This window comes from Thunnus maccoyii, chromosome 13 (genome assembly GCF_910596095.1).
Source record: "Thunnus maccoyii chromosome 13, fThuMac1.1, whole genome shotgun sequence".
NCBI classification, from domain to species: domain Eukaryota; kingdom Metazoa; phylum Chordata; class Actinopteri; order Scombriformes; family Scombridae; genus Thunnus; species Thunnus maccoyii.
In genome coordinates, this window is record NC_056545.1 from 3,303,660 (window position 1) to 3,324,198 (window position 20,539).

General features: G+C 41.1%; 1 protein-coding gene across 2 annotated transcripts in view; it reads right to left on the reverse strand.

Annotated features, from left to right (window-relative positions):
• Positions 1 to 20,539, reverse strand: part of zbtb16a (zinc finger and BTB domain containing 16a) — a 157,500-nt gene that overhangs the window by 57,825 nt on the left and 79,136 nt on the right. For both annotated transcript variants that reach the window (XM_042432275.1, XM_042432274.1), the window contains exon 4: positions 5,455 to 5,541. In XM_042432275.1, coding sequence (XP_042288209.1) covers positions 5,455 to 5,541 — 87 coding nt within the window. The remainder of the gene's footprint in view (positions 1 to 5,454; positions 5,542 to 20,539) is intronic.

The window sequence follows — 20,539 nt, forward strand, 5'->3', positions numbered from 1 at the left end:
CCAAACCTCATTTATAGGTAACATCCTCTTTTTTTGCCCCATAAATTGAAAGACAACATTACAAATGCAACAGCTAAATTTGATGCTCGTGTCAAAGTTTAAAAAACTGAGGTGTGCCTGCATGTGCTCCCAGAGAAAAGGATAGTAGGAGGAAAATCTCTTTAAAGAGGACAACGCTTCTTAAAAAGTCTGAGTGCAGTGGCATGCTTTGCAACTGAGGACATTTCGAGTGCAGCCTGGCATACGAAATCACATTAAAACCTAATTAAAGGTGATCTTTAAATTTCTGCCAAAGGTCTAAGTTGCCCCTGCCTTTTCTATTATGATATCCCTGATCCAGGATCATCATATGAATCACAGTCCCGGATATCATGGATCCTGGACATTTGAGGTACTTGACATTCAGAAGATTTGTTTCAGGAGGAAAGCTGAAAATACAAAGTCAGTGGATGGCAGGTAATCTAGTTGTCTGATGATGAGGGATTGTGTTTTCTACCTTACAAGTTGTTAAGAAGATAGAGCAAAGACCAAATGGTATACTGAAAGGTTCCTTCTTCTCCTTACAGAGGTAGCCGTTGACTGCCATCCATCCTTACAACTGTCATGAAGCTATTCAGTATTTCAAAATAAAATGCTGTTTGGAGTAGCTTCATTTCAGTATGCACATTATGTTATGCACTGCTTCTTCTTGTCCTTCACCTGACAAGTCTCTACTAAAAAGTCCCTAGTAAGCATGTAGCATTAAATCTTGTGTTTGTCTTGGACGGCCGCTACCAATGCAAAGCTGGGACTTTTGAAATGAGTAGTAGTCTCATTGCATAACAATTGGAGGACACATAAACGAGGCAGAGACAGTAGTAAATGGGCTACAACTCTTAAATGACAGCAGTGTTTTTCTTTAAGGATGAGAGCTCCATGAAAGCGAAACAGACTGTGTTCTTTGGTTACAAAAGCCCTCAGGCGAGTCCCAGTTTAGAGAGAGAGAGAGAGAGACTCTGATGTGATGCCATCCAATTTGGGATAATATGTGACAAAAATTAGGCCTCAGTAGATGTAATTCAACTCACAAGTGACTTGGGCTCCTGAACACAGACATTCTTGGATTTATCTGTATGTGTTGCACAACACTGCCAAAGAAGGGGGTAGTTTGCAGTGTGTGTTTGCACGAGTTCAGTGGGTAAAAACAGCCACATGATGTTTTGCTGCTAGTTCCTTTGGCATCCTGACCAGCCCCCCTTCCCCACTCCCATGCAAAACAGCTTGTCCGTTAGGAATGGCAGCAACTTCAGGAATGCCTCAACGGCCTCTAAACTATCCCATGGTTTTGAATGACCACTCGCTATACGTCCCACATATGAGAGCTCTTGAGTAACACAGAGAGGTGTGCGATATACCATGCATGGCCTGCCCAGTTAAAAGCAAGAGAAGGCAAAGTAAGAAAGAGACTCCATGGTTCGCAGAGAGAGAGGTTGAGTCAGACAGCTGATCGGGCCAACAGAGAAGATGCCACAATAGTTCCCATTCAAAGCAGCAAGAAACAGCCACAGTTTCAGAGGCCAAATATTGTCATCAGAGAACATTAGCCAAGGGCTGAAGCGCTGCCAAGAGGCAGGCAGAGATCAAATCTGGCTTTGATGGCCAACAGTAACCCCCTGCTCCCACAACACGCCCTCTCTGATGTTTTGTGTCTTGGGTACTGTACACACAGTCATTTCTGTATAAATAAATCCGTGTTTGTTAAGCTTTTTAGTTCAAACGGATTTAACACAGTGCTGTCCATTGGAGCTGCTTTTGTATGTGATTTAGTTTCTTTTGTTTTGTCCATCCTTATATAGACAGCAGAAACATCATTATTTATATTTTCTAGACATATAAAGAAGACTATATCTTAAAATTAGAATACAAGTCTAAAGCCCTGCTGGCAGTCCCCAGAGGATGCTGTATTCATCATAGCCCACAATATAAAAGTGTTGATCAGAATGAACATCAGTAACAATGTGGTATTATTAGCTCTGGGGCTACTAAAAAATAGAAGAAAGTCCACAAAGTCATTACAGATGAAATGGTTCATCCTCTTAGGACCATGAATTGCAAATGTCACACAATCTGCCCTTTAAATTGTAAGATATCTTGTGTACATGCTGTCATTTTTGGCCCAGGGGTGGCGCTAGATGAGCGGAGTGTATGAAATCAAAGGGTTTATCCTCTGGGGAGAATGAATGTGTTGGAAAACTACCCGGGAAAAACCCGGGAAAAGTAAATTAGGAAAGTCCAAAAAAAAAACCCAACAACAACAACAACAACAAAAAAAACCAAACAAAAACTATTGGAAACAGTATCTTATAGTGTCGACACTGCTCTCCAGGAAACCTGGAGTCATTTAAAACTTTTCCCTTGATTGGCACATCCAATTAACAGTAGTCTTGAGGGTGTCACAGTGGGCAGTGAGACAGTAACTGCTGAGGGACAAAAACTATCTATAATGCACAATACTGACTTCCAAGAGTTGGTATTCAAAATGCATTGCCTAGCAAGGCATAGCTGGAGAAGTTGGCCCATCAGGTGGGAAATTAACTGAAAGACTACACAACAGACTTCTAAAACCAAGGTTGACTTTAGATATTACAAGTTGTGGTGTCGTGTTGTGCTGTAAAGCTCCCCTTCAAGGGCGGTGTGCTTTGGACTTGTCCATCGGCGTGTCTGTAGGTCCCACTGGCCGATAGAGAAGACAACAACAGGGATGGTCATAATAAGTCTCCACAAAGTTAGAGTGAGAGACACAGAAAGGGACTTGTTTGTTTACCTCTCTCACTCTCATCTCATCAGTCACTCCCCTGCTGGAAACAGACCAACCGGCTAAAATGCTGTCAACCTTCAGCTCACTGTTGAGCTCAGTGCATGAATAATACTTAACCTTTGAATGTCACCATATGTAATAGCACACACTCACACACTCACAGTAAGAGACACAAGGCAACAATAAACTCTGTCTGCCACAAATGATACAGGGAACGTGGAATTAACTTTTTTGAGACCAAATCATCATGACACCTTGATGAGTGGATCTGCAGTAGCCTTCAAAGGCAATCAATGACTTTTTCAGACGCATAGGGCGGATAACTGATAACTAGACAAGACTATACAAAAGTGAGATGAGTATGTATATGTTAGTATGCCAATATATAGGCTTTTAGTTTCCATAATGATAACATGTGTGATGTATACTCTTTGAATTACAATACACAGCAATACGTCTTAAAAGCATGTTTTCACACTAGGGGAGGTCATATGTCAAGTGCTCAAGTCTAGAGCCAGTGATGCTATAATGTACGTGTTCAGTAGCTTAAAGAGCATAAAGAAAGAGACAGAGAAACTGCAAATCAGACGGTGCAGTGAAACTGCCTCGTCATATCTTACCAGAGCCCATTTTTCTGACTCTGATCCCTCCGAGGGGCTCAATACATGGATGATTACTATACTATTACTGCTGCTGCTGCTGCTGCTGCTGCTGCTGCTGCTCAAGTTGTCTGGCAGGAAGACACGTCTGGCCCTGGCTGCGGCTGCCCCCCCAACCCCTTCCATTCGTTCCAGACTGGAATGCCTATATTTAGAGTGCTCCTTTCCGCTGTTATGGCTGTTGGATCATTAGCCTCGTTTAACCCTTCCTTACCTCCGGCTAGCTGATTGGCTGAGGGCATGCCCCTCAGGACTAACCCCCCCCCCCTTCCCACCTTAACCCTGACTACACCATCCCACCTCCCCCTCTCAAATGTTGAGGAGGAGTGTGGAGGAGCATGAATGGCCGCAAAGAAAAAGTGGAGCCGCCCGATGAGAGCTGATACTGGGAGCCTGAGGGTCATGGCTTCAGATGAAGGACAAAACACAAGTTGATGATAATGATGATGTGTGGCTATTTTAGGGATCCGTTTCTGGCACTGGCAGCACTCTTTTTTCTCGTCTCATTTTATTTGACATGCTAGGGTGGGGCTAAATGATGGCGATGTTGATCGTTGGGTTGTAACCTGCTGAACTTTCCCCTGACGCTACCATTAGGGCCAAAGTTGACTGTTATGTACAAGAAATATCAAAATGTGCTGGGTAGATGATGAACCATGATATTAACAAGCACATTCACGCTCCAAAGAGGTTGAACGATTTCCATTTTGGAGCTTTCCTCCACTGCAGCCCGCAGCACAAATGTCAACTCTGTCCGCATAACATCACAAGTTAATAGCCAGATAGCCATGAAACTTGCTGTGGACAGTCATGGTCCTCAGAGGATGATTTCTATTCAATGTGGATATTCTGTTGCCTTTCTTCTAGCACACACACTTAAAGTAACTTCTGCACAAAGCATTGAAAACTGTGACAGACTGACTGCAAAAAATGTTAGCTGAGTACATTTGTGGTTCTCAGAGGAAGAATGAATGAATGAACCTTTCTGAATTTGGTGATACAACCTCTTTACATTTTTACCACCAGTACCAGTAAGACTATAAGAATAACAAAATCCACATGTTGTTGCTTGCTCTGTCAAAAACTATATAATTATTGTGGATCTGGAGTGTTTGTCCAAAATGTTGGCTATATAAAGTGAAAATCGGGATAAAGAAGATGGTCCACAGAGATGCATAAATGTAACTGACCAATGGACAGACATGCACACGTACATGAAAGTCACCATATGTAATAGCAAACGCACACACGCATACCCTTTTCCCAAGCACACCGTCTCCATAACAAAGTGGGGGAAATATGAGACAATCCTTTCCCCCAAATTAAAAAGTTTATCATCAGCAGTGAACTGTTCTGGGCCATCACACATCTGCTGAAAGGGGATTTACTTCTTCCTATTTACATCTTGGCATGTAGATCGTCCTCGTCTCCCCATCTTCATAGCTGAGCACTGATAAACAACATCGCCCTGCCAAGTTTTCCCGGTTTGTTGATTACTGTTGAGTCTGTCTTGATTTAGGACGAGGGGGACTAATCCAAGATGATGTGATCTATCTGTCTGTCAATCCATGGCTCCAGCTAGCCAGAGAAGGCTTGAATGAGCCTCGACAACACACACACACCGCACCACAACATGCATGCTGATTTGTGCAAATGCACCAGCAGTTTGGGAGTGTGAATCAGGAGGGACCTGATGATTCAGTGTGATCTCAGTGTTTCTCAGTTTGAATTTGATCTGGTTACAGTACATACTTTGAAGCTTTTGTAAGGTATTTGGCTACTTTTAAAAGAATTTGTCTCATCAGACCATGCTTATTATCTAAAATACAGTATCTACAACCTATTCAAAACATATGTATTTAGTGAGTTACATTGATTGAAACTCAGTGTATGAATTCGACCAATACAAACGTGTTGATGGAGCAGAGAGGCTCATATATTTTTGTTTATGTCCACAGTGTCATGATGATATGTCTGGCTGTGTGTGTGTGTTCATACCGGTGTGGATCTGCCGGTGAGCCTCCAGGGATTCCTCTGTCTGGAACTGGGCGCCACACTGGTCACAAACTATGGCCTTCTCACCAGCTGGAAAACAACGAGAGACAAGAAAGTGGGGACTTAATACACACTTACACACACACACGTACCACACTTGGAAATTCAGTATGAAATAGGGAGAAACAAGAGCTTTATAGCATGGAATTGCATTCATTTTTAAAAAGACATTTTACACCTAAACACATCCATCCTGACACTGACATTTTAAACTAAAATGTAGCATGATTTGAATTTGAAATGAAGAGTTAGTGCCATAGCTTGGCTAAAAAAAAAAAGCAACCACAGCACCCATATTACAAAATATCCTCTCATGTCACTGCTGATGCTTTGAAACTCAACTTTGAAAGACATAACAAAAAAAAAATCAGCTGGGAGGAAAGTGTTTGGATTTGAGGGTGGAGTAGTAGGGAGCAATCACAAAATCAAAAAGTGAATCTTTAACACTGATAACCGATAAACTATCCAGGATAATATACAGTATTGGCTGATAAAAACTGAATGAAGAATGCTGGTACAGAAATGCCAAAAGATGTGTCATAGTTTGTCCACCAGAGAGCACTGACTGTCCGAGTCCATGACATGGTAACAATTCTTCAAAAAAACAAATTTAAGGGATCCTAATCAAAATAAAATTCTTTATGCGGTAAGAATTTCAGGCAATATATAGTTATTGGCTGAGTTTCAAACTGTTAAATATCGATATTGGTACAAGCCTCAAAATCCAGTATCAGTTAGGCTCTAGTAGTCATATCCAGATTGCACAATATTTTCTTGAATGAGAAGTGAGTAAAAGTCATTTTCATTATGCTTCATTTTTACATTCATTCTTGCACACAAACACATAATTCTCATTCATGTCATAAGCAAAACATTGAAATATGCTACGATATAATTCGTCACTTCCGTCACATGTACCGGGCCAAAGTTAACTTGCAGTCTTGCATCTTTTGCAGTCTGATACTGTATTAACCAAAGACTCAGGTCTTCATTATTTTATTTTTCATCGCTTAGATTTGAATCTAGTGTTTTTCATTATTTGATTGATTAATGGGTGCATAATTGCAAAAGGGTGCAACCTTTGATGTTAAACTATCAGCCTTCAGATTGGTCAGACTCAGCAAATTTAAGGAATATGCAAATAGTGGCAGTAAGCGTTATCTCCTTCCTTGTACACGCTTGATACAGGCTAATTTCCCAAAAATGTCTAACAGTAATAATTATAGATTCCATTATTTGTGACAGATCATGTTACTTACACAGTAAAAATGGAGCCACAAGTCCACAAGCACATTACTCTCTTCACTCTCTAACTTTCAGATCAATGGAAATTTAGAAGTGAACACTCTTTCTGTTAATATGTACTATAGAGCTGAGTAAATATATTTGGTATCAGCATAGTACACTTGGCTGATACATTCCTGTTCTTGACTCAAAGCCAAGTTGAAGTTATTGTTGAGTACTATTCCACTTTTGTTGCACCACACTCTGCTTCTGTTTATGCAAGTAGATCAAGTATGTAGCCCCTTGAGCTACGGTCTGAATTGTCATGTTCCTCTATACTTTATGAAATTGTACAACCTTGTACAACAATAAAAAAGGGAGCGACAGAAGCCTGGCATGCACACATATACAGGGTGCTATTGGAGGGCACATCAGATCAAGCCCAGGCGAATGACTTTTTATGGCTTGGCAACAAGCACTGTACATGCCATACACATCACACATCAAACAAACGTACACACACACACACACACACAAAGCAGACACACACACACAAACACACACACACACACACACACACACATTTAACATCTGGATATTGTGTGTGTGCAAAATGGGCGTGCATGTGTGCTAGTGTGTGTGTCTGTTTCCAGTGCAAGCACAGAGCGATCTCTCCCGACCAGACCATGGTTTGTTCTTGGCACGGCCTCCTGGGTTACGACACCTCCAGAGAGAGAAAGAGAACACAATGAAAACAGGAAGCCAATTCTTAGATGACAGAAAAAAAAAAGTCAGGGAGAGATGGCTTGTGTGGTTTTGCAACCACAGTGACATTAGGGAACGGCCTGTACTGTAATAAGCCCTACCAAAAGCAGAAATGACACGGACCGTACATGACAGAGTGTGCCTGCCAGTAGAGTGCTTATGCAACAAGTTATGCAAAAGACGGTACGCTGCACAACTGAGCGTGACTAGATCATAAGCCACTGTAATGCAACCTTTAAAGCCAGCACATCCTAGATTAATCTGTGAGATCACAAGATTTATTTCCATTTGACAACTTTAGACTAAATAGACCGAGCTGGTGAGCAGTGTCCTTTTTTTTTTTTTTAATTGGCTGCATATTCAAGAGGCATAATTTGCAGTGTGAGCGTATGGTGCGCTAGTGTCAAATGCACAGATGAGCATATGGCCGAATTAGCTGGCAAAAGCAGCCACTTAACCTTTAGAGAACAAGACATGTAGTAGAGATGTACACAGAATCCCCCAACACACCCACTGATGTCCCTCATTTGCATTAATCACATAGTCCCTCTGTTGCGTCTTTAACTCCTTGATTCATCATTGCTGGATCAGCTGTAATTATTATTTTTATGTTCTATGGTTGCTTTGCTAACCTGCATTGGACCCCTTGCATCTATTGATTTGAGCTCAATGATTGCCTTTGCAGGGAGCAATAGGACAATTTTATGACCATACAAGTACAACCCCGACTCCGAATCATGTGCTACATATAGATGTCAGTGCTCAAAGTAAATATATGTTAACATTTCCATTTCAGGGAAACATCTAAGGGGCTATATTGGTGATTTTTGCACTTGTACAGTGCATATTTACATTACTTATGACCATTTCTCAAAACATACTGTAGCGTCTTATTCTCCATGTAGCCACTGGCTACTAAATTCATTTCTGTAATCTATGAAAATCAATTTGCAATGAACTGAATCTCGCTTGAAAGTGAGTAGTACATCACAGCGAATATCAGTCATAAGTAAGTTTCAAAAAAGTCAATTTTAATGTACAATCTCCCTTCCTTCCTTCCTTGCCGCTACAGAGGTGCCACTGAGCAGGGCACTTAACCCCACGTAGCTCTAGATGGGCTCCTGTGTGGCCAACAGATCGACTTGTTTGATTGTACTGGGCAGCTTCCATGTGTGAATGTGTGTAAATGTGTGACTGTGTTGCAGGAAACATGCATTCATGCTCAGCGAATCTAATCTGTTTAAAAAAAAAAAATGCATGGACACCAATGGCTGTCTGGAAGGTAAGAAAAACACACACACACACACACACATCTATGGTTTGCAGTATTGTAAAAGATAGGTGATTTGTAGTAAATCAGCTTAACACTGGCATAGCTCTTTAAAAGCAGAGATGGCAGCAGTTACTCCGCCCCACAGACAGTGGTGCAACACTATAACCAGTCTTCTGGGAGGCCAAGAGGCGTGTGCTAAATGGGCCAGGGATAGGATTTTAGTGCAGGGCATGCCCCTGCTTGTGGCACAAGGACATAAATTGTCAGGAAATGCCTGCATGGTGCCTTGCTTCAAGGAGAATGGAGTTGTGTGAGGTCACTGTGGGGCAAAGGGGGGGAGGAAAAGTGGGAGCATAGGAATCCAGGGTACACACAGCCAGGCAGCCACCCAGCCAGATGCCCGTCACTCTAGTTAGCCAGCTAAGTGCTAACAGGGGGCCCTCCGCTTGGTAACAGCCGCCACTGGCCATTTTCACTGCCAAATTAAAGCGATAAATCTCGAGGCCCCTTTGATCGCAAGAGGGTGAACTTGTTAGTTAGGAAAGACGGGGTAACCGGGACCGAGGAGATATACACTTGACATCAGCTGTTACTCTTGTCACGTGTGCTCTAACTAATAGTTAAAAAACACACTCCAACCGGGAGCCCATTCAAGATCCCACTTTAGAACCTAAAGGCACATGATTTCCAAATGAAACACTGAAATGATCTTTAATTTCACTCAACAAGATTTTCATTTGTACAGCACCAACATTAAAAAGGTGACACCCCCCCAGTCGCCCATCAGGAATAAATGAAAACACACACGCTAATGTGCAGAAAATAAAAATTAACTATCACACAATCCAAGACGACCAAAAACAAAATTAAACAAAGAGGTCTTCTCCGTCTCCTCTGTTAGTGGGGAGTCCCTTAGCACATTGCTACAGATTCAACCCCTTAGCTGACATAATAAAAGTTGCACAACCCATATTGAGTTAGTGTGTGTGCGCAAGTTAGGAGATGGTGATCAGGTGCCACATGCCACCGAAGCCGCTTCCCTTTTCGCTTCCCTCTCTGAAATATTGCACAACTGTTGTTGCAGCGCAGTTATTTCATAAAGGGCAGTAAAAGAGAACAAGCCAAAGGAGGGCTCCCTGCCAATAAAGTAAACTTCCTACAAAGCCCGGCAGCAAAGAGTAATATAACGGTCCCTTATATACTGTAAACTTGAGCTGTTTATTCAGGCCCTGCATCCCCCTGATAAAGAAAGCTTTCCCTCATATGGTGCCACATTATAAACTTTCAAGAAGCATTGGCCTCTCAGTGTGTTTTGCTGATTTATAAAGTTAGATTAACTATTGTATGTTAATGCTAGTAGCAACTGCAGTGTAAGCGTATGCTAGCTAGTAGAAATTCATATCCGGTTCTTTGGTTTCCTGAAAAGGTAAGTGGGTTTTTTTGTTTTTGTTTTTTTTTTTTTATCAACATGTTTGGTTTAGTTTCTGCAGCTGTGTTCCTCTTATTTTAAGTGGGCTAAATCCTTTGTTGAGGGTGTAAATTAATCGCAGCAGGTCCTGCTGACTGTGTGGAATTAGTATTCAAGTTGGTAATTAGCTCCGGGCCTAAATGTAGAATATAAAAAGTCAAGACTTTGTCAAATGTGTGTCAATAATGTCAGATTTCAAATCTAAATGTTGGAAACTCAAGTTAAGTCGGAACAAAAAGAGAGTGCAGTGCTAATTTAATACCTGTTATACAATAAAATATGTTAAACTCTTTAATAGAATTTTATTATGATAAATAAACACTAATGTGATTCACGTGGTTGCTTTTGCAAAGCCATTATGTCACAAACCATTTCAAATTTAAAATAAGGAACGCGTCAAGTAAAAATGACTTGACTCATGTGATACATGTGCTAAAATGATATGACAATCTCATCAATCATTTACATTTTTGTTCTTTTTTACAACTTGTTTGTTGTAAAAAGTGCTCTATAAATACAACTTGTGATTACTGTTGATTCTAGTTGACTCTAGGTACTCCAACCACTTCTTTGGCATTATTCAAGAGTGTTTCACTTAAAGTTAACTGCTGTGGGCTTCCCCCAGCAGTGGCAACATTTCACCATGCAGACGTGATGAGGATTGTGGATTAGCCCACTGCGCCAGCCTCACGGGGAAGTGATGGTGCATTCCCTTGCCTGTAATTTCCCCTGACATACTAAGTGCTCATTCTCCCATTTCCCTAAATAATGTGGTGTGCAATGGTACATTGTCCTATTTGCTATTACACTCATTCCATGTGTGCACAGAAACTGAGTTGCAAATATGAACCAGCGCTACGTTACGGTGCAGAGATGAAGACCAGGGAAAACCTAACCTCAGTGCCCATTTGGGGGTTTGTGGGTGTGATAAGTGTATCTGGGTGCAACAACACACACACACACACACTATCACCACACTCGCATCATCCAGCTCAGCAATGTGATCTCATAATGCCTCCATTCAGAGGCTCTTCTCATTTAAAGGAATATGTCAGAGACAGAGAAAGGCCCTGTTTGTTTGGGGTAACAGTCTTGTTTTTCTGTACCTCTTGTGGAAGACTAAATATTTTTTGTGACTGTATGCCCGAACTCAGGCTTGACACTTGTTGTTCCAACCTACTTTCCTTCACAGGTAGAGCATATATGCTAAGTTTGCAACAGATGTCCCCCCTTGGGGATTGCAGTCTAAACAGAATCTTTCATCAAAGACAATCACAGAATTAAACATAAGAGTTAGAGAGCCAGTCTTTGCTCATAGCAACATACAAAAAGTAGGCCACCATGTTGATACTAGAGCTAAACATTTCATCCTGCATGAAGGAAAAAAATTATTTCTTCTTTAACAACAGCTGATCATTTCGTAATCCGATGAATTCATCAATCTTCCCATTGCAACTCATGCACTAAATGACCTAGTTTTGTCAATTAAACATATTACTGAAGAAACGAAGATGACGGGTCACAAAAACAAAATACAGAATTAAACACGAAGTTCTCCAAAAAAAAAATCAGCCATGTCATGCATAGACCTTCTGTTTCCTTGCAATATGGTCATCTGCTTGCATGAGAAGGCATGACACTATTTAGCATCTATTACATAAAAACACCCAGAGCTTCCACAGTGAAGAAATGTTCTGCAATAGAGCTCAACTGTTCCAAGAGAAGAAGCTAACACATAAAATGCAAAATTCAAAGCTGGACAGTTCATCACACGTAAAAACAACACGGTATACATAAAATGCCACTTGTTATTTTGACTACAGTGTAGTCAACTTGTGGAATTTATCTGTACTTTCTTATCATAAATTGTATCATCTTCCATCAGTGAAACATCAGGTTGGAACAAAGGCTAGCGGAGGAGAGGAGGAGGGGGGACCATAGCTCTTTATAAATTGCTGCATTTGTTGAGAATTACCTGTCCAACTGCTCGGAAATATTGCCGATGAACATATCAGTAATATTTAGTTTGAGCTGACAAAACTGTGCCTTGTGCAAAACTTTTGAATAAATCGAGTTAAGCAAATTCTAAGACTGAAGTTTGATTATCTGTTGTCCAAATCACAAATGCATTTCTGGCTGCAGAGGTTAGTCTATGCTGGAAAAAAAAAAAGAGTTTGCTTGAGAGTGTTTCTATTGGCCTAACATTTGTATTTTGTATAAAAGGACTGAATACCCAATATAATATTTTACTGAAAATTTTGATGACAACCATCATTGTGTAACCAGAAAATAGTACGTTTCATTGTTAAATTTGAGTTGCTCAAAATTAAATTGGGGATTATATTCTTTTATGGTCTGTTAATATGAAGTAGGGGTTTTGAATAATATGGCTTAAAAAACATGTTATTAGCAAAATTTCCCTTTTTACACATTTCCTCTAAAACGCCATGGCCACACTGACCTGAGAAGTAACAATAGCAGTAAGGTCAAAAATTTAAACAACTGACAAGACGATGATGCCTGAATTCTAATTGGTTGGCCAATTTTTTGCACAAAAATATGTGAAGGTTAACTTGACATGAGAAAGCTTCACTTCAGATCCCCCCCCCCCTTAAGTCCTTGTGCAGCTTTGGTTATTGCAGGGCAGGACACAGTTTACTGCATATGCACATATTTCTGCAGGAAGTGGCTGAATGATCTGTTTGCAGGAGTCAGGGAGGCTAAATGGGAAATTAAAAAGGCTAATTACAGTGTGTCTGTCAATGGCCGACCAATATCACACTCAGTGGTTTTTAACAGTGTAAACAGGGCAGGAGAGAGAGAGAGAGAAAGAGAGAGAGAGAGAGAGAGAGAGAGAGAGAGAGAGGCAGACAGACAGATTAGGGAGAGAGAGAACGTGCATGTGTGTGTGTGTGTGTGCATGTGTGTGTGTGTGTGTGTGTGTGTGTGTGTGTGTGACAGAGGGAGGAAGGCAGACAAGCGCAGTCACCATCAAAAACATAGCCTGGCTGTTCACTGAGCCTACATAAATGGCTTACGTAAGACAGTACTCTCAGTACCAAAAAACAGCAAAAATCCATAAACACACACAGACACACATGCCCTCACCGTCCATCCCTCCCCCCCTCCACCACACACACACACACACACACACACACACACACACACACACACACACACACACACACACACACATGTTGGTTTCACTACACTTCTGAGGACTTCCATTCATTCCCATAACCCTAAAAATAACTTCTATTGCCTCTACTAGATTCATAACGTCAATCTTTATAAACAAATAAAATTAAAGTGACGCAATGGCCAAAATGACTTTAAGCAGCATAAAAGGATCCTTTTTCCTCAGCATGTAAAACTCAAGTCTGGTTCACATACAAATAACAAAACAAGCACACACATATTCACGGGAACACACACAGACGCAGTATGCTGTCAGAACAATGAGTACAGACACCACATGCTCTCCAACCCCCCCTCCACCGCCACCCCCCTCGCTCTACCTTCAGCGTTATAACGAGCCGTGCTGTACAGTTTTATTTACACCAGCCTCTTATCAGTGGTACAGCAGCACAGAGGCTGCCAATTGGAGAGGACAGGCCACGGTACTGCCTGTACCCTGTAGCAGAGTAGGTGTGTACCGCCATGCTCCCAGCACGTTTTTATCAAGGCTCAAAAAAAGACTGGTCCCGCGCCAGGTTGCCTCTCAAAATAATAAAACATACTCACACACAAACACACAAACACACACACACACACACACGATGAGTTTGCAATAAGACACCACAACTACAGCCAAGTTATTACACTGGTCTTGCAGAACACATACAATTGAGAGGGGTTTCCATTTAGGGATGTAATGGGGGTAGACACACCTTAAGTCATTTTAGCAACTTAGCATATTTCTAATATGATGGAATAGAATTTTGCAATTCAGTTTTTACCTAACAAAAATGTGCACCAGAAAGCATGTAACAGATGGCAACATGCAGAGAGAGGCTGAGATCAACAACCGAACAAAACCAGGACAGAATTCTTTTGATATATTTTGGCAGAGAAAAACTTTTAAGGGAATCATTAGATAAAGATATTTATCTGAAAACAACACAGGTGGCAGATAGCTAACTACAAATATGTCTCAACTTCTAATATTATTTCAGTGAATGTTAGTGCGGGAAGACGTTTAAATGTCTGTCAATGTACATGAGTTCAGTTGTCTGTCACCATTGAAATGTATTTGGGTAAATATCAAATGCATGGACTTCAGAAATATAAAATTGGATAGTTTGCTGCTCTACTGAAGTAATATTGAAACGGCTGCTATTCTGACAATAGGTACAGCAGGAACTTTAAACCAGGAAAACTAAACCAGACTGGCACAGTAATAAAATAATGTCATCGGTAAGAAATATCCGCTATTAAATTAGCTAGCAAACTACCACCACAAAATGAACTGGCTCATGGCCCAAATTACCAGCTAATCAGCTGTAGCAGTAGACATTAGCCTCTAAGTTTTAGAGATGTTGATACAAATGATAGAGAAATGGATGATATAGTAGTAAAAGAACCTAATAGAACAACCACAGTACAACAGACTCTGGTTTTATCCGATGTATCTAAGTGTACTAGATAAACACAGAGTAGGTGCCCACAGAACAGAACATACATGATGTACTTTGTAGATGGGCATTGCAATAAATATAGAAAACATGCTGGTTCTTGCAATTATCAGACAGATACGTACAAATGTGAAATGGCTATGTCGTGAGCAAGCATGGCGATAGATAAGAGGAGATAATCTCGCTTTTCTGTGGGGGGTGGCGGGCGGGGGGGGGGGGGGGTTATAGACAAGCCATCAAGAGCACAGGAACATGTTTGCTCCCGATGTTATTGTTATCGACAGAGAGGAAAAAGAAATCAAAGGGAAGTGAGAGAGCACAAGGAAGAGGGAGGGAGAGAAAAAAAAGGAGGAAACAGATGAAGACAGAGAATATTCAGGTCGCATTTGACAGCTTTACGGTCTGTTGCGCCGAATGGGATGTCTAGGGACGTGGCAAAGCAGACAAATATTGACTTGCAGAGCGTTTGCATACACACATACACACGCATACACACACACGCACACACACACACAGAGGGAAAATACACAAGACACTTCCACATGAATCCTGTAAATTCAGCCCCCTTTCAAAATGGATGAGCTCACATTGCAACATCAGTCACCCGTGTTTTTTTTTGCCCAGCTCAACCTCTTAATCCATTTTGCCTGCAAACCAATTTGTTTGTCCAGTAGGTCACAGACAGTTTCCTGCCCTCACTGTTCCCTGTTCTCTTGTACTGTTTATTTCTCCCTCTCCTCTGCCTTACTTTCTCTGAACGACGAAGCCATTTCCAGAGCTTTTGCCCCCTGGGAGATCGAGGGCATCTCAGTACACGCATCCATCCCTCCTCCTCCTCCTCCTCCTCCATCCTTTCCTCGTCAGTTCCTGCTCTCTACCTCTATCTTTCCCATTCCCCCCTCCTTTTCCTTTTTGAATTGTCTTGACGTCACAGAAACCTAGTTTCAAGTCTGCACTGACACTAATGGACACGAATACACATGCATCATTTGAAACTACTTCTTTCAAGTGATGCAATACATTGGAGAGATGTGAAAATGTCTTACAACTTCTTACAAATGTCTTACTATTCCTTTGTCTTATTATTATCTATGATATATCATTACATGAGCTTAAGAAGTTTTAAATACTTTTTAGTTTTAATTTTAAAAGCAAACCTGGATTATTTAAGATTTTGGCTCTTTTTATTAAAATCAGAAAACATAAAACTGACTGTAGAGAAACCAGGACATGTTACAACTTTACAACTTGCAAGAAAATGTGCAAATAGTGTCACATAAGCCAGATTTAAATCAAAACACAATACAAGTTGTAAAAACATGTAATTTTTCCAGGTGTAAGAACACACACACACACAACCATATACGCCCTGTCTTGTTGACCAGTAACAGCAATTACCCTGCCATTGCAAGACACTGACCAAATGTTTCAGGACACCCCCACCCTCTCCAAATCCTGGCCCCCCCCCCTCCTCCCCTTGCTGCCCCTAGAGGTGAAAGGTGCCATGTGTTTTCAGCTTTGCTTTCAACCCCCCTCTGTTTTCAAAAAGAGAGAAGAAAATGAGGCTTTGACATGTATCCGTGTGCTCCTGCAGGCCACAGTGGCTGCCGGGATGCAAGGATATCTTTGGGGGCCTTTAGGTGGATGTGTGTATCTGTGTGTGTGTGTGTGTGTGAGTGCGAGGAAGGAAACAAGAGCTGGACGCACAGAGGAACCACCCGGGGCTCTCCTGGTGTGAAGAGACAGGAAGTAAGTTGGGCTGCTCTAAAATGCCAAAGTGGACCGTTTCTCACAAGCCTCAGGGCCTGGTATTAATAGATCCTAGCTGGACAAGGGTGGGTGGGCTTCTGGTGAAATATATGCTGACATGAGTGACCTACTGCAGTTTGACTCTACCAAGGTCTGTTAATAGAGGCCCTGATGAGATGAAGCTGAACTTTAAATTAACTTGAATGTCAGTTTGTATCTGATGCTTGGAAATGCTTGTGAAACTTGTTGCAGCTTTGAAGGCTTCACTACCCAAGAATAATGTACGGTGACTCTGGGAAAATGCATTCAGTATTTACGCTTATCAGTCCAAGCAGCAAAGGATAATGATGGGATGAGAGTTTAAAGATCTAGCTGTGTCAGGATGTGTACACGAGTATTAAGACTCCCATCCTGTCCGCGTAACAACATGAACTCCAACCTAAACAGCAAAACTGGTTGCTTGTAATTGCTGCCAGTGATTGTAATATGTAAACATAATGAGCTGCAGCTGGGTTATCTTGAGCTGACACATTTGGATTTCACAATCGAGCATCTGTAATAAAAGGATAATTATCAATCCTATCACTAACAATACTACATATCAGTGCTGAACTTAGAGGTCAAAGAGCTCTAAACTATTCAACCCAATATTAAGTTCAAGGTCAATCAAGAGCAGCCTGTAAGTACAGTTGGGTGGTAAGTTAATGTATAATCTTGAAGAATGACTATCTAAAATATACGAGGCTATAGGAGAAGATTCTCAAGTCCATTGATGATGCATTCTACATATGACTGTGGATAACACTGTTAGGAACAAGTCGATATGAGGTCACATTGTTTTCCAATAATATTATCTTGCAAGTGTGTTGTTAAAAGCTGCTGCAACATCTTTCAAATCCCGACACTGTTTCTGTGATGTGCTCTTCTAATTCTTCTTAGGGAGCTCAGCTCTTGAGCTCTGTTTACTTCTTCTACAGCTAGTGAATGTTCCTGTTGAATTCATACTGCCTAAACCTTCAAAACCAGCTCCTTTTCTCAACAGTAGCTTCCCAAAGCAATTTGACATGAAACAGAAGCTCGCAATACCCCTCAAACAACCACACAGCAGTTCTGAATCTTTGTAGCAATGTACACTGTGTCCAGAGAGTGTTAGCAGTAAACACGTTTTTTTTCGGAAATGCTTGTAAATTATTTATATTTGCTGATCTCAGTATGTAATGTATGTCAAAAACAATATGGTGAACAATTTTACTATTTAAACCTTGCCAGTAATTGAGCTAAAACAGTTTGAGCTAAGGAGGCAAGGCCTTGGGTCATTGCAATAAAGAGCGTTTATCATCTTGAGAGCATGAATTAGTAAATTACATATCAGTTTGCCTATGAAATTTTGAGATACCCTAGTGCGTCAAGGCTCACTAAAATCATTAGCAATCGTCCAACAAGTACTCCAAACTGAACGCCAAAACAGGTCATTTATCAGTGCCTTCCACTGCGACCATTAGTGTTTTCTAGCGCCCCCCTTTAGTCACATGACAACTACATACAGTAGATTGTTTGTCTGTGTCTTCTAAAATCCATATAATTCATATGAGTGTTGATCTTCCATGTCAATGGTTAAGGACTAGTTAAGTTTAGGCAACTCAAACTACTTGATTAAGGTTAGGAAAGGATCTTGGTCATGGGTAAAAGAAACCAACTTTGACTGTTGGTAGGTCGGCCCTCAGACTATCTGGAAGTCAAACCATCCACCCCGACAACTGTCAAACTGCTTTACTTTTGCTTCAGAGACAACTGTAATTATTTCATCATCAGAAAAATGTAAACATTGGTCATTTTAAAGGTTTGATCAAACAACCAATACTGTCTTTTTCTTATGAGGACGGCTTCAATTCATCCTCTGAGGATCATGAATAACCACACCAAATTTCATAGTGATCTGAAAGTGTTGGACAGATTGACAGACTGACTTAGGGTAAAGGGTAAAGCTAAGTTACACACAATATTAGCTTTATTCTCTGTGTGCTGGGAAAAGGTACAGACAGATAGACCTGAGACTCTGACCAGCAGTTGAACTCTTACCCCTGTGACCACCATAGACTGTTGCCCAGCCAGCTGCTGGGAATGCAGCAATTGACATCCTCTTTACAGTGCTGTAAATGCATTTATAGTTCAACAGAGGAAGGGATGAGATGGCTGCTGAATCGGAGCAGGAAAACTAATTTTGGTTGTCGTTTGCTGCCTGGGGAATGCCGGTGGTGGGCTGAAGTTTAGGGTGAGTGCACCAAAATCTAGCAACACATACCCTGTGCTTTTATTTGCTTCTTCTACAGTAGCAGGCAAAAAATTACTGCCAAGGATTGCTGGAGAATAAAACCAAAGCAAAAGCCAAGGCTGAGCCTGGGACTTTTACCGGTGTAACAGGAGACACCGAGCTCCCGCTCATTAAAAATCTGTGTGGTGGACACACAATGCTTTCACCGAGCTTCATGTTAGCATAAGCATTCTTGTCAGATGCTGGGGAAACTAATGTCTGCATTACATAACCTTTCACCGTCCTGTCCACTCATCTCCCTCTGCCCCAGTGAACCAAAATGGCCACATGAGCAAAGAAATCATGGCAGGAGTTGGTGGATGCTCCCCCCACACACTCTCCCTCTCCTACCCCAGGTCAATAACCTGTAAAGATTTAGTGTTTAGGGCCCATTATTTCCTGCTTTCAAGTCACACATTGTCAAAGGCAATGCTGAGTTTATTAAGGCTGGAGTCACAGGGCCTGAGTGGAAAGCAGGGAATACAGTGATCACTTGGGTAGTAAAACTGTGACAAAGAAAAAAATGAGGGAAGAAGAGTGTAAACTGGCATTGGTGCAAAATCTGGAAACAAAGCACGGGTGTGATGTGATGACATTTCAAAAATTATTCAGAAAAGAAGATGAAAAAAATTGTGCTTTTGGTGCAAAGATTAGTTAATTGTACGATCACCAAAAAAAGACAATGAGAGCAGTTTTTTTGTGTGAGTCAATTCAACTCAGGAGAGAAGCCAAGCTAAAGCCAATAGAAACAACAGGAGACATAACTGAGGCTGCAGATGATAGGATATCCAAATGGCTAAACAACAGGAAATACTTGAAACATGCAGGTTTTTTTTACTGCTCTCAGGTGCATTGATTTACATACTTGTTTATTTTGTTTGATTCCAAAATCCTCTCTTCCACCCTGTTAAATCTTCCACATAAAACTTAATAAGTGCTGACTTCAAACGGGCAAATCGGATCAATTAGGGAAATCGCACAACAAAAGCTATTTAGGGGTATAAACTTGTCTCAAAATACCACAGAACTTGTAGTCATCAAGCCCGTGTTATCTGCCAAATGACACCATACAGAGGTTACTAGCTCTTTTCCATTAAGTCATTTGTTTTTCCCCAAATGGGGTGTCAGAGTAAGGATATTATTTGGTGAGTAAAGTAAGAAAAAGATGAAGGAAATCCTCCAAGATCAGATTCTGTCCAGACCCACAGCACAGATGACATTGAGATCCAATTAGTTATCATTTATGAGAGCCTGAGCTCAGCTCTCAGGCTGCCTTGATCAGCTGCTTTCATTTTGTGCTACAATAAAGTTAAAAGACATTGCTTGCGGCATGCATAGTGCATTATACATAGACACGTATAGTCCTAAATAAAGAACAGACAATTGGAAACTGATTTTCACATGTTCTGTTTACTATAATGAGTGAAAGTCACTTAAATGAGGCTTAAGATTTCTTTTAAAAGTTTGGTCATTTTTACCCTGGATACCAGATTTTAAAAAAAAAAATTGTTAATAATTTTCCTCTTTTGACCAAAGTGAAGTGGATTCTGGTATTAACACTATTCTGGTTTGAGGGTTTGTCAGCCCACTTCCCCCTGCAGACC